The 15,511-nt window shown below is 40.9% G+C and overlaps 1 protein-coding gene across 1 annotated transcript; it reads right to left on the bottom strand.

Moving 5' to 3' along the window:
• Nucleotides 1-10,693: 10,693 nt before the first annotated feature.
• On the bottom strand, nt 10,694-12,789 carry LOC109410742 (alkylated DNA repair protein alkB homolog 8). The gene is made up of 2 exons (XM_019684255.3): nt 12,523-12,789; nt 10,694-12,457 (listed from the first exon to the last, which is right to left on the bottom strand). Exons 1-2 carry the CDS (start codon nt 12,628-12,630, stop codon nt 10,718-10,720), a joined length of 1,848 nt encoding a protein of 615 aa, XP_019539800.2. The 5' UTR covers nt 12,631-12,789; the 3' UTR covers nt 10,694-10,717.
• Nucleotides 12,790-15,511: the final 2,722 nt, after the last annotated feature.

The raw sequence follows: 15,511 nt of genomic DNA on the forward strand, positions 1-15,511 counted from the left end.
GTCCGAATGACCTGATTTTCCAGTATCCCATGTTAAGAGACGTGTCCGACGAAGACCGTCGGATAGGTTATGTTTGATTTTTGGAAAAGAAAGACGCGCCTCGAAGGCCGTCGAGGAAAAGAAAACAAAGTGACGCGCCTCGAAGGCCGTCGGAAATGCAAAAAGGGGCGCGCCTCGAAGGCCGTCGAGAAATGCAAAAAAAGGGCGCGCCTCGAAGGCCGTCGAGAAATGCAAAAAAAGGGCGCGCCTCGAAGGCCGTCGAGAAATGCAAAAAAGGTCGCGCCTCGAAGGCCGTCAAGAAATGCGAAAAAAGGGCGCGCCTCGAAGGCCGTCGGGAAATGCTGAAAAAGGGCGCGCCTCGAAGGCCGTCGAGAAATGCAAAAAAGGGCGCGCCTCGAAGGCCGTCGGGAAATGCTGAAAAAGGGCGCGCCTCGAAGGCCGTCGAGAAATGCAAAAAAGGGCGCGCCTCGAAGGCCGTCGGGAAATGCTGAAAAAGGGCGCGCCTCGAAGGCCGTCGAGAAATGCAAAAAAGGTCGCGCCTCGAAGGCCGTCGAGAAATGCGAAAAAAAGGCGCGCCTCGAAGGCCGTCGGGAAATGCTGAAAAAGGGCGCGCCTCGAAGGCCGTCGAGAAATGCAAAAAAGGGCGCGCCTCGAAGGCCGTCGGGAAATGCTGAAAAAGGGCGCGCCTCGAAGGCCGTCGAGAAATGCAAAAAAGGGCGCGCCTCGAAGGCCGTCGAGAAATGCGAAAAAAGGGCGCGCCTCGAAGGCCGTCGGGAAATGCTGAAAAAGGGCGCGCCTCGAAGGCCGTCGAGAAATGCAAAAAAAGGGCGCGCCTCGAAGGCCGTCGAGAAATGCGTAAAAAAGGGCGCGCCTCGAAGGCCGTCGGGAAATGCGAAAAAAGGGCGCGCCTCGAAGGCCGTCGAGAAATGCAAAAAAGGTCGCGTCTCGAAGGCCGTCGAGAAATGAAAAAAAGGGCGCGCCTCGAAGGCCGTCGAGAAATGCGAAAAAGGAACGTGTCTGGAAGGCCGTCGAGAAAAAGGAAAGAGGGACGCGCCTCGAAGGCCGTCGGAAAATGCAAAAAGGGACGTGCCTGGAAGGCCGTCGAAAAATGGAAAAGAAAGATGCGCCTCGGAGGCTATCGAGAAAAGCCCAGTTTCGTGTTCAAAAGGAATCGATCAAGAAATTTCTTGGCCGATTCCTGGCAGAAAGTTTGTACAGTGACTGCCATTTGATTTGTCATTTCTTCACAACTGCGTACTGTGATCGAAGAAAAACGGTTTCTTGGGCGATTCAGGCAAGGAATTTCCCATGCAACAAGATAGGCCGAAAAATTCCTTCTGAACTGCAAACAGCCCTAGAAGGAAAAGAGTGGCGCGCCTCGAAGGCGGTCGAGAAATTCAAAAGAGGATCGAGGAAAAAGAGACGTGCCTTGAAGGCCGTCGAATTGATTTTGAACTTCAAAATAGCGAATGAGGAACGTGTCTCGAAGAACGTCGTGTTTTAATGAAATGGTTTTGAAGAACCGGAAGTTTCACCGCGTAGATCGTTACAATCACATGTGTTGTATTCGAGGTTATATTTGCCTCAAAAGCCGCAGGTTGGGTTGACTTTGTTTTGGAATAATAAAAAAGGAATCGACGGACGAGCCGTCGAAATGTTAAGTGTTTATTTTGCGAAATGGGACGACGCCTCTAGGAAACTCGTGAGAAATCTTTGGTTTAGGACATAAAGAGACAAAAGGACAAATGTAATCGACTAGTAGATACATTCCATGACATTTGGATCATCGACCGTGTTCGAATCCCAAAACCGTTACAATAGCACTCCGAACATGCTCAAGCTGGAGTTTTCATTTGTCAAGAATAAACTTCCTGAAGTACTTGTGTACGAATGATAATGGGCAAATTAGTCGTTTTGTGAAACAGGATTTGGACAGAACGGTACAGCAGTGATATCATTCGTCATCGCTTTGCTAGTAAGATGCGAATAGTTTAGTTGTATTATGAATTTGTAACTTAGTCATATGTTTGATCACTTACATCGCGTAATAGACTATTCTTCACTATCAACTAAATATATAGTTGGATCGTTAGGCTGATCGATTTCCAAAGTTTCCTGCACTTATAATGTGAGAAAATGGATTGATGCATGAAGAAATAAATACGTAAATTGATTGCAAATCGTATAAAATTGGTTATCAAACACGGAAAAAGGTAATGCAGTATGATGGCGCTTTTAGTTGATGACTTTATATTGTTCACTAACTTTAAAGCTTTAAGCCCACTTTTGGGTTTCTACGCCAAAGATCCGACGCAAGATCCGTTGACAAAGAAATAACTATGACAGCAGTTACCGGACAGTTGGTTATTCTGATATTTGACGGCGGTTACCCGTTAGTTGTGTGAGTGCATTAATGTCATGCAGATAGAGCCAGGGGGCCAGCAAAAGGCAAAATCCCCGTAGCTCACAACAAAAACACGTTCAAAATTGTTTGTGCTGAAAACTGATGCGTTACACAATTTCTTACTGATTTATTTGCTATCTTCGCGTTGTCGTGTAATTTCGAACGATTGCACGCCAAAATTTTCGTAACCTTTTGCTAGTTTTACACGTTTTACTTAAGTAATAACTTATGGTAATGACTAATTCGCAGATGTCGTGCACTTCCCAGATCTGTCAGAGTGCCCAAAAGTGTCAATTTCCCAAACATGTCAAATTCATGTGGGCTACGGCACCGCTATTCGTGGTTGACGTCCGCGCTACCCCGCTGGATAGAGCATTTGCTTTGTGCTATAAGTTAATGTTGACAGATTTCTTGGTGTGTTATTGAGGAATTTAAGATGTGCTGTACCGCGTAAACCTTCGTTAAAACGCTCATGTAATTCAGCGAAGCAAAGAAAATTTTCAGTGAAAAAGGCAATAATGCTTTGCTTTTGTGAAATCCCTTGGCAGGAGCATTTTTTTTCTCGTTTTTCTTGAGGGAAGAAGGGGAATGTGTGGTATATGTCTGACAATAAGCATCTCTCAGTGTGTTTAGAGTCTTATCCCCCAATATGTCAACAGACAACTGATAACGCACGCACATTCCCCACCCAGGGTAACGCCCACGCTATCGAGTGATAGTTGCTGACGACATCACAGCAGGCCACGACTCTGCCTCTTTCTTTGGTCAGCGTTCGACCACGTCGGACGTGCAGTGTATCGTGTCGCTGCGCTGGGCGATTCTCATCGAGAACCATCAGCTAAATTCCCACAGTTTCCAAGGTTCCTCCCTAAATTTCCCTAATATTACCTGTCGGGATTACATCCAAATTTTTTTCCGAAATGTTCCAGTATTTCTTTGGATTTTTTTTTTGTCAAAACTACCTCTCGAGCTTTTCCAAAAGATTTTCGAGGGGTGTCTCGTTCGGTTGGATTCCTTCCGATATTTTCTGGGTAATTCTGACAAGAAACTTTGTAAGTTATCACTGGAGACATTCCGAAAAAAAATCGGCAAAACAATCTCATGTGCCAGAAGTGCGGTGAACAACTACGAGGAAAAGCCTGGAAAAGGCTCTGAAAGAAATCACGGGAAGAATTTCATGAGAAATAGCTTCTGCAGAAATCCCAAAAGGCACTTAAAAAACTAAGAAGAAAGCCCAGGATAAATTTGGAAAAACTCTGAGAGATATCCCAGGACAAACGCCGGAAGTAATCATCTGAGAGAAGTAGGGTGCGGGCACCGGTTTTGGCCAGTCTAAGGGAAATCATTTTTATACAAATAACCAATAATCTAATGAAAACTACCAACACAGACAAACAGACGTAACACTTCGAACATTTTTCGAATCAAATCATAGTCACGGAAACATGTTCGCCCAATGCTAAAAGGACTGAGTTTGGCCGACCATCAACTAGATGGCGGTAGTGGGCAAACGTCAAACTCGAGCAAAAACGATGCGAGCGCCACGGGTGGTCAGTTGGCCAACTATCGAATTTTCAAATAGACCGTTAAATCGGTGTACGATGCAAAATATCAGAGTGTTACGTCTGTTTGTCTGTGCTACCAATGTGTTAAATAAAAGGTTTCGATCTAAACTTTATTGGAAAAATGCAGAAATCAATCTAATACTTGATTTTTGTATTAAAAGTAGCACTGGCCAAAATAGAAGCCTTGCCGCAGTTTTGGCCATATTCTTAGCTTTGGTTTCTATTTTGGCCAATCACCTGTATTTCTTATGGGAGTGGCCAAAATAGATATATGGAAGCTGATTTTTTAAGGAATATTATTTTTTTCTTCTAGTTTTTAATCAAAATGTATGGTTTTAACAGCTGCAATCATATTATTATATTAGAATCTACTAATAAAAACCCGATTTAATCCACCTATGGTGAACAGTTCCCTTCTTACACTTATTAAAACTATTGTTGTATTATTTGTATTTAACATATTTATTTTTTTGTGATGGACCAGAAGTTCTAGAAAATATTGTGGATTTGGCATCTAGTGGATTGGTTTCCAAAATAGCATCATGGACCATGGACTAAACTACCAGAAATTCCAGACACCTTCTAGAATCTTGTGTGAAATTTAAAAAAAATAGCTTGCATATTCTGAAATTATGTATCTTTTGTCAACTGCCAAAAGATTTTGAATCGATAAACAAATGAATAAGAAAATAAGCGAGATACACTTTGTCTAATATCTCTTAATTCTCAGCTCTTAATCTAAGAGAGAGGAGACAGCTGGCTTCGATTGCGTGCTACTTAATGTCAAGGAAGACCTGTCACAAACTGTCACCGCGAACCGAGCTGAAAATTGCACATTGATGGTGTGGAGTGGCCAAATATCCAAAAGATCTAATCAAAATTTTGCTCCCTTTGTTGTATTTAAAAAAGATAAAATAATAATGATCAGTTTCCCACGACCAGCGCAACGAATCCATTTATTTTCCATGCTCTGTCGCAACGAACTCAATATGCAATTTATTTTTGACCAAAAATATTTTTTCAAACCATTGTGCGGCGCTAAAAGTTGTAAAAATAAGCAAGAAGAAGACATGTAAACATCGTGGCTGTCAGTGAGCTGTCTCCTCTCTCTCAGCTCTTAATCAGTCGAATAAATTAGCTCCGAAGTACTTGGTATTCATGGTTATGGTGTAAAAAGGACAAAAATAATATATCTACTATGCTAATCAGTTTTGGAATTAGCTAGTTATTTTGGCTGTCCAGTTCTTGCATTTTTCCCACAATATATAAATTCAAAGCTCTCATTTAATATATTGTTAGTTTTCATAGAAATCCTGTTTATTTGTAATTTGTTATTTATAATTTTATTGAAAACAATAATCTGCTAGTATACACATCATATGAGGTCAGCATTATTGATTGAAAAATAATTTCCCATAGACTGGTCAAAAGCTTATGCAAGATAACAAACGAATATAATAATAATAATAAAAAAGGAATTTATTGAAATACTCCTCGAAAGATTTCTCAGTAACCAAATGTGCAATCGAAATAAAATTTCAGGGCCTTCTACAAGGATACTGGAGCTTTCGTTTGGTGCTAAGAGAACCCAAATCGGTTGACAGACGGCTGAGATATTTATTATGATACAATTGGTCAAAAATCTCTCAAAAGTTTAACCTGTATTACTCCCAAGTACTCTTTGAAAGATATCTCGATAACCAAATGTCCAATCCTAATAAAATTGTATAGGGTTCTACTAGGATATTATAGCTTTCATTTGGTGCCAGGAGAACCGAAATCGGTTGACAGATGGTTGAGATATTTATTATGATACACTTGGTCAAAAATCTCAAAAAGTTTAGTTGTATAAATCCTAAGTACTCTTCGAAATATATCTCTGTAACCAAATGTCCAATCCTAAGAAAATTTCTGAGCAATCTACTAGAATGTTGTAGCTTTCATTTGGTGCCAAGAGAACCCAAATCGATTGACACACGGCTGGGATATTTAGTTTGATACACTTTGTTAAAAATCTCAAAAAGTTTAGTTGTTTAAGTCCTAAGTACTCTTCGAAAGATATCTCAGTAACCAAATGTCCAATCGAAATAAAATTTGAGAGCGTTCTACTAGGATGTTGTAGCTTTCATTGGCTGCCAAGAGAACTCAAATCGGTTGACAGACGGCTGAGATATTCATCAATATGCTAAATGTCAAAAATCTCTCAAAAAGCTAACCTATATGACTTCAAAGTACTCATCGAAATATATCTCGGTAACCAAATGTCCGATCGTAATAAAATTCAATAGGGTTCTACTAGCATGTTATAGCTTTCATTTGCAACTAAGAGAATCCAAATCGGATATCAGACGGCTGAGAAACGTGCGTGACTTTTTTTTTGTAACATACGCACACACACACACACACACACACACACACACACACACACACACACACACACACACACACACACACACACACACTTACACACACACACTTACACACACACACACACACACACACACACACACACACACACACACACACACACACACACACACACACACACACACACACACACACACACTTACACATACACACACACACACACACACATACACATACACACACACAGACATTTGCTCAGTTGGTCGAGCTGAGTTGATTGGTATATGAGACTCGGCCCTGCGGGCCTCGGATCGAAAGTCGGTTTTTCGAGCGGTATTTATACCCTTATGGGTGTAAGAATGGTAAAAACATCCCGCAAGAACCTTGGTGTACCACTAAGTCATTACAAGTGAATCGCGATACATAAACATTATGTCTTTACTTCGAAATTCAATTTCCTAAATAACCAGCACACTTTATGTGAAAATGAGGACGAGGGAAGCGCACGGCAAAAGTATTTCAAGGTGTTCCAAAAGCTTCCTAAGAAAATATTTTCTCCAGGAATCATTTAAACAGAATCCAAGTATTCGAATGATGATTTGTGCAATCTAACAAAAATATCATCCGAAATGGTTCATCAACTTCTTCTATGGTTTCGCATTGAATTTAGGAAGATAACTCAATGACCTCGCAAGCAGCCCTCGAAGAATGTTTTGAAATATGTCTTATGATTTTTACAAAAAATCTGCTTCGGATATCCTCATACAGGGGATACTCAAAATAACTGGGACAGTTGAACATTTCACTTTTCAAAAAATGTTCAACTGGCTGTAACTTTCCGAAAAAGGGATCAAATATTCTCAATTTCTCATTTTTACTGTAAGTTCATCAACTAGTTGTGTATCAGTGGTCCAAATTTGGAAAAGATCGGGCTATTCTACACGAAATTGGGTTTTTAAATTAAAAAAAATGTATCGATTTTTTGATTTTGTAAGAAAGACCACCTTTTTCTGAGCCACTATGATTTTTTTCAGATTTTTAGAACTTTATTTTGATACCAAAAATCAATTTCAAAGAGATTTTTTGAAATTACCTTTTGACAGCTGGGTACCTGTTTGACAGCTCCACCCAGTACAATATGCGACGAGGGGTGATTCGACAAATCGCTCCCATACAAACTTCAAATTGATTTTTAAATAGGTTCCCGGGCACCAAAATGCATGAAAATTTGGATTTCGGCTCAGTTTCGCATGCAGATTCAGAATATGGAATTATCTCAACACCGCTAAAGAAGCCAATTAGAAAGATTCTAGGAAAAAGGTATAATTTTCCAATAGCCAATTTTGAGTTATATCTCCAGATTCAACAAACCGAATGTAATGAAATTTTGATTATTTATTACTAGTATAATGAGCTATTAAAAACTTTTAACTAAACTTATAATTCTTCGCACGAAAGAAAATTATAACGATTAGATAATTTTTCTAATATAACACCATTTTATCTAAAGCTTCATCATAGTTTCAAAATTCGAGATAGTATTTATAGTTTATTTAAATTCTCTCTAAATGACTTGAATATATTTATGTTTCGAAGGAAAGCAGCAACCAAATGGCCGGCATTAAATTGTAAAAGTATTGGGATGCATATGAGGAATAGATAAATGTACTAAAAGAACATATAATAAATGAAATCGCTATTACTTTTTTTCTTATTAATAATTTTTAATTAAGTCAAATGGTTTTCAAAGTTCATTATATAAGTCATAAATGATCAAAATTTCATTGCATTTGGTTCATTGAATCTGGCGATATAACAGCTCAAAGTTGGCTATCGGATAATTATACCCTTTTCTAGAATTATTCTAACTTCGTGTAGAATAGCCCGATCTTCTCCAAATTTGGACCACTGATACACAACTAGTTGATGAACTTACAGTAAAAATTTGAGAATAATTGATGCCCTTTTCGAAAAGTTACAGCCAGTTGAACATTTTTCGAAATGTGGAAATTTTACCTGTCCCAGTTATTTTGAGTATCCCCTGTAAGTTGGTCAAGAAACCCAGAATGGGTATACAAAAAACCATGTCGTCAGTAACATACAAAGTTTTGGAAAGGAATAAAGAACCTGGCATGAAATTTAAACTTACATACTAGAAAACATTCAACCCTATTTAAGGTGGGGCGGGGCAAGATGGGTCAGTGCCATTTTCGGGCACATTACTCATGTTTATGTTTATGTTAATAATTTTGTTAGATAACCAGCATGAATAAACAAAAGTTTGGGGCATTGATTGAAAAATTATTCACTCTCATTGGAAATAAAAAATAAAATGGTTTTTAGCCATTTTTCTTATGCGATGCATTCCATATAATCTCCATATAAACGGCCGCGGGGCAAGATGGGTCACCTTCAATTTTGAACGTATTTTTAGAGCATTCAAAAGATATTTATTTTTTATTACAAGACTATCTCATAAATGATTTCTATCAAGCGGAATGAACGCTCAATATTATAACATAAAATAATGATAATTTTTTTAGTGAAAACGTCGATTTTCAAGTCGCCTTAGGACCACTCAAATCGTAAAGTTTTTTATATTCCAAATCTATATGTATAAAAATGCAGTGGCATACGTGGGACCGCGCATAACTTGCGAACGGAAGGACCGATTTTGATCGTCTTAGTTTTGTTCTGTTAGTTTTCACCCAAGGAAGGTTTATGAGGCAAAAAACATGGAAAAAGAGAATTTTTTAAAATCCATTTCCATACATTATGACCGGGGACTTCATCTTGGGTAGAAACATGAAACGTCAAAAAACGCAGTAGGCAAGATAAAGTTTGCCGGGTACAGCTAGTAAATTTATAAAATGTTCACTAGTAGCTCTTGTTTACTCAGTATGGATATGGAGCATATATGAATGCCGCGAACAAATCTTAAATTTTGACGTTTTTTATTGAGAAAATGTGAATTATTTAAAAGGTGACCCATCTTGCCCCGCACTTTTTCCACGGCGCAAAATCGATCACTTTTTAAAACTGCTTATTTTCCATCATATTTTGTATTCAATGAACTTTTTATCGACTTTTAGCATAGCTAACTAGTGTATTAAAGAGTAGCGGACGAATACAAACCAATACGATTTGTATTTACAAAGTTATGAAGATCCATCCTTAGGTGACCCATCTTGCCCCACCCCACCCTACATAACGTCACCGAGGCTCTCGTTAAAAATCTACAAAAAGATACCGTTAAAATTAGCAAACAACTGTTACAATTATACAGCGAAGAAAAATAGTTCAACAACAGGTGGTTGCACATGGAAGTTGTTTTGTAAAATACGATAGTTTTTCACAAACTACGAATAACATTCTTCACCAATAGTAGGTAGTTCCAGAAACAAACCCTGACAGGATTTCTGGAAAAAATCATTGTAACAGTATTTTTAGATTGATTTCAGATTCATACGAACAATGTAGTAAACTATGTGGACTCTACTTCTGAATAGTTCACTACTTAGTATTCATGTTTTATTTTTATCGGTGTGAAAATACCCTGAGTATTGCAGGTTTTACCCTGATAAATAAAATTCTCTGAGGATTCCCGGTTTTCCAGGTTTTATCCAGAGACAGCCTACCGCTACCAGGCCCCTGACACGGCCTATATCAATGCATTGGAATCATGGTAGACACAGGCCCCTGACACGGCCTATATCAATGCATTGGAATCATGGTAGACAGGATGTCCTGGGCGCTAATAAATAGGGCCCACTGTCAAATGCAAGAACATCAACAATTTTTTGTTTAACGTTTATTTTGGTTTGTTGATCAGTTTTTGGAATCATTTTTTCCACCTGTTATGATCACAAAACAATTCAAACTCGCTTTATTATTAATGTACGGTAAGAGGAGCATGCGATTAGTTGAATAAAGCAACCCAACAAACACGCATTGTGAATGTGATTTCGTGTGTGGCTCACAACATCAAACAAAAGCTGCGTTTGTTGATTACACGCTCGTTTCAATTTGCTCGAATATGAGTATAAGGCAGTTAGATGTTGGCTACGATATATTTCATTCATGCCAGGGGCCTGACCGCTACCGACCCTACACAGCTGTCCAAGCTGATCGGAAGAAGTTAATATCATTTATTTTCAACAGATTCTTTTTCTTCGAAAAGTTCCTGGATTTCATTCTAGGATTATTATAACTTGATAAATAGTATGTTTTTGCTAGAAATTAGGACAAGAATTCTTACCAGATGCGCTAATGGCACCTGCCATGAAATCCCACGTATGCATTCAACACCAAAAGACTACTGCATGGATTCATTTCGGATACAGTGACAACCACTGACTCTGGCAAATTCCATAGAAACGTTTCAATCTTTTCTAAAAATCACACACCAATTCCCTTGATCATAGTAACTATCTTCGACACTGATCCCCGCAATCTCCCGACACAGCCCGGCCAATTCCGTCTCCTCAAACACGTGGTAATACCGGAGGAAAGTTACCTTCGTCTCATTCTCCTGCTGCCGCTGTTCGACGTCACGCAGCTTCCACGGTACCAGCAAATCCTGATGCTGAAACTGCGTCCGATTGGTGTGCACCGGCAAGCTGGCGTTCCCCTCCCCACCGACGACGACTCGATGCTCAATGGGAACCGACTTCTCCGATCGGGTGCTCTCTTCCGAAGGTTTATTGTTCTGTTTATTCTGCCGGAGGTAGCTGGACTTTTTGGCATTGGCTTCCTGATTCTTGGCCCAGACGTAGATGAGGGCCCGCCCTCCGGGCCGGAGAACTCGGGCCATTTCCTGAATGGATTGCCTTCGACGTTCCAACGAGGCCAAGTGGTGGATGACGGCGATGCAGATGCAAGCATCGGCACATTCCGACCGGAAGGGTAACGCGAGACAGTCGCACTGGACCACGCGGAAGCCCCGTTCCGTGCAAACTTTCAGCAGTCCATCACTTCGGTCACATCCCAGGGCGATAAGGTTCGGGTTAAGATTAAGATATTTTCCGTTGCCGCAACCGATGTCCAAGAGGACGGAGCCGGGTTGTAGTGATTCCAGGAAAGCGGAAATTCGCGGCCATGGCGAATGTCTCGTTTCACTGAAGTGTTTCGCAATTTCGTTGTAGACTTTGTGAACGTTTTCCAGTTCAAGCTGGGCAGCGTTCTCTTTGATACGATCGGTTTTATCCCGAGCTTCTTGTTGATAGGTATCACAGAGGGAACTAAACTGGCACCGACAGGGACCGTCATTCAACTTCCGGAACGTGAACGATACTCGAAGCTCGCGTTTTCGGATGGAAAGACTGTTGTTCAAACGCAGGGTGTCCATTTTGCGGGGCGTCACGCCGTGGGTCCATCCCAAACGACTTTCACCAGTCATTACAAGGAGGGATCTTCTAGGAAGGTCCACATTCAGATGCCGTCCTTCCGGGTTACGGAAATCCATCACGATAGCGCTGCCCAGCGAAAGGGAAACGATTGGATCCTGAAAGGCGCTGTGAGTATCAACGTGCGGAGGAATACCCTGACCAGGTTCGTACCGGTTGACGGTCATCTGCTCCGGAACGTGCCACCCCAGCTCCGGATGGAGTTCCTTCAGCTTCACCCACAATTTCTCGCAAACAGAAGGAATCTTCCTCTGCAGTGGCTTATTCCGGTCCACGTTATTAGTACCGTACAAAAACTCATACCCAAAGTGCTTAACCTTCCGATGCTTCAAGCTACCATTCATTTCCTCCTCTTCAGCCCAATCAACAGCTCCAAGAAGCTCCGCCTCAAACCCCTCATCAACAAAGGCCGGAATCAGTATCAGCCCCGGAGGAAGACCGTCTTCCTCGGACAGTGCACCTTCTGCTGGGAGCCCCACACAGTACGCCATCAGCAGGACGCAACCATCCTGACCGAGGGTGGCAATCCCGTTCATACCCTCGTAGACGGTTTTGGCCTCTTCCGTCGACCCGAAGCGAAGATAGCAATACGACTTACCGGCTGGAAACACCACGTCCTCCACGGTCGGCGGCGTCGTCCCATGCTGCAAGATCTCACCGAGCAGAACCTCCTGCTGGAGACCGGTTGATAAACCGGCGTTGCAGATTACGATGCACTGAAAGAGGTAAGGATTGGAAGTAAAACACTGTTCTGATTGAGGTCGGATTGGATTGGACAAACTTCGGTTGGCGCTTCGCTGAACTTTAAATCCACTTCCCGAGCTAGCAACTGCTGGCAGCGTTTGATTTTTTTGTGAATCTTCTTTTCGGCATTTTTGGAAAGCACCATTGCAATGATTAGCTGATATTTCTTAATAATACTTAACAAAATCAGAGGAAAATATCGTAAAATTTTTGATAAATACTTTTCGTTATTTTTGACGGGGGTTTTGAGCTTATATGGTGTGGTTGCGTATAAACAAAAACAAACGTACACGTGCGCGATAGAGAGAGGCGCAATTTTTCTCTCGCGTACCCGATGCGTACCCCCACCACGCAATGAGAGTATATTACAGGTGGGGAAGAAGAAGAGAGGGTTATGTATTAGTAAGGAAAGAAAAATGTAAACACAAATAGTGACGTCACTATTTGACACGCATTCTTATGGGAGCTCGCTTTGCTTGTAGTAGTGACATGTTTTGCACCAGACACGGATCTCACGCACACGAAGAATCTTCTTCCCCACCTCTATTAGACTCTCATTGCCCACCACGGTCGGTCAACTCCGGAGTAATTCGCGAAAAGGGCGAACTGACGAAGCGAAAACAACAACCGAACTTTGCTGATAATTCTAGATTGAGTTTAAATAAGGGCGAAAGAAACATGAGAGAGTTCTCTTCATCGGCTTTCTCTTCAGCAAATTATTGTCGCGCTTATCTTAGATTCTCAGCAAGCTGCGTTCGAAACGCGCAGCCTCAGATCGCGCCAGACCGCGCACGTATGATTTGTACACGGTGTGCACCTTGGCTAAAACTGTTTTGCAGCCGCCGGGTGGAGCTGTCAGCCGCCGTGTATAAATCAAACGGGCGCAATCTTATGGCGGCTGACTCAGATCAGCAGGATCTGAGTGATTAAGCTAGGATCTAGGGGCAAGACACTGTGCAAACGAGAGTAACTCTGAGAAATTCTGAGTAACTCTTTTCACCAATGATCGACGAAATTTGTTGAAAGACACCCCTAAAACTGCAAGAAAAGCGAGATATCGGGCAATATTGTTTTGATTTTGCGATAAACCAGGCAACACGCAAGCAAAAACGGGAGCAATCTAGAGAAATTCTGCGCAACTCTGTGATGGGAAATGTACTCTCCAGCACAGTGTCTTGCCCCAAGGCTAGGATGCACAATAAAGTGACAAGATGCAAAATCCATCGAACTTTTTTACACTTAGACGCTAGATTGCATCGCAATCTAGTGATTTATGACCAAAAAGTTCAACCATACTTGCATCTCTAGATTGAGTTTAAATAAGGGCGAAAGTAACATGAGCGAGTTCTCTTCATCGACTCTCTCTTCTTCAAATTTAAGTTACAAGATGCAAGTAAGGTTGCACTTTTAGGTCATAAATCGCAAGATTGCAGGGGGCCAGCAAAAGGCAAAATCACCGTAGCTCACAACAAAAACACGTTCAAAATTGTTTGTGCTGAAAATTGATGCATTACACAATTTCTTACTGATTTATTTGCTACCTTCGCGTTGTCGTGTAATTTAGAACGATTGCACGCCAAAATTTTGGTAACTTTTGGTTTGCTAGTTTTACACGTTTTACTTAAGTAATAACTTATGGTAATGACTATTTCGCAAAAGTCGTACACATCCCAGAGCTGTCAGAGTGCCCAAAAGTGTCAATTTCCCAAACATGTCAAATTCATGTGGACTACGGCACATCTATTCGTGGTTGACGTCCGCGCTGCCCCGCTGCAAGGTTGCGATGCAATCTAGCGTCTAAGTGTAAAACAGTTCGATTGAATTTGCATCTTGTCACATTAATTTGCAGAAGAGAGAGTCGATGAAGAGAACTCTCTCATGTTACTTTCGCCCTTATTTAAACTTCTTGTCTTTTTAATTTGAAGAAGAGAGAGTCGATGAAGAGAACTTTCTCATGTTACTTTCGCTCTTATTTAAACTCAATCTAGAGTTCTATTCATCGACTCTCTCTTCTTCAAATAAAAGTGACAAGATGCAAGTATGGTTGCACTTTTTGGTCATAAATCGCTAGATTGCGATGTAATCTGGCGTCTAAGTGTAAAAAAGTTCGATTGAATTTGCATCTTGTCACTTTAATTTGCAGAAGAGAGAGTCAATGGAGAGAACTCTCTCATGTTACTTTCGCCCTTATTTAAACTCGATCTAGAATTTCAATTCCTATTTAGGAGATATTCAGAGTAATTCAACATGAACAAGCTTAAATGACACAAATCCTTGCATAATTCTGACACATTTTCTTGATTCTCTAATAATACAGTACGAATTTGTTGAATTTTTCGCACTAAAATTTGCATTTATTTTATTACGCACTGCATGAATCAGAAGAATAGGGGCAAGACACTGTGCAAACGAGAGTAACTCTGATGTCGATTTCGTTTTTGCGGCAGTGCTACACCGAAAAAACGAACGTTTTTGGTGTAGTTGCATTGGTGTGCGTGTCAAGGTGCGTGTATAGAAACCAAAATATTGACAACTTTGCAAACGCTGATTGGTGCACACTAAGATCAGCTCGGTATTTTCCCCATCTTTTTACTGAGTTCTCAACAGCAGATTTAATTCGGTACGCTCGGTTATTTATTTTGCGGATATTCTGTAAATGAGTTACCGAGCTCAGCTCACAAACTGTCAAAAGTTACTGAAGCACGGTAAATATCGTTACTGGTGAACGGTAAATACGATTACCTTGGGGCAAGACACTGTGCTGGAGAGTACATTTCCCATCACAGAGTTGCGCAGAATTTCTCTAGATTGCTCCCGTTTTTGCTTGCGTGTTGCCTGGTTTATCGCAAAATCAAAACAATATTGCCCGATATCTCGCTTTTCTTGCAGTTTTAGGGGTGTCTTTCAACAAATTTCGTCGATCATTGGTGAAAAGAGTTACTCAGAATTTCTCAGAGTTACTCTCGTTTGCACAGTGTCTTGCCCCTAGGTGTGGGGTAAAGGAAGACTCCAACCATATCCTACAC

Source organism: Aedes albopictus, chromosome 3 (genome assembly GCF_035046485.1).
Source record: "Aedes albopictus strain Foshan chromosome 3, AalbF5, whole genome shotgun sequence".
Lineage (NCBI taxonomy): Eukaryota > Metazoa > Arthropoda > Insecta > Diptera > Culicidae > Aedes > Aedes albopictus.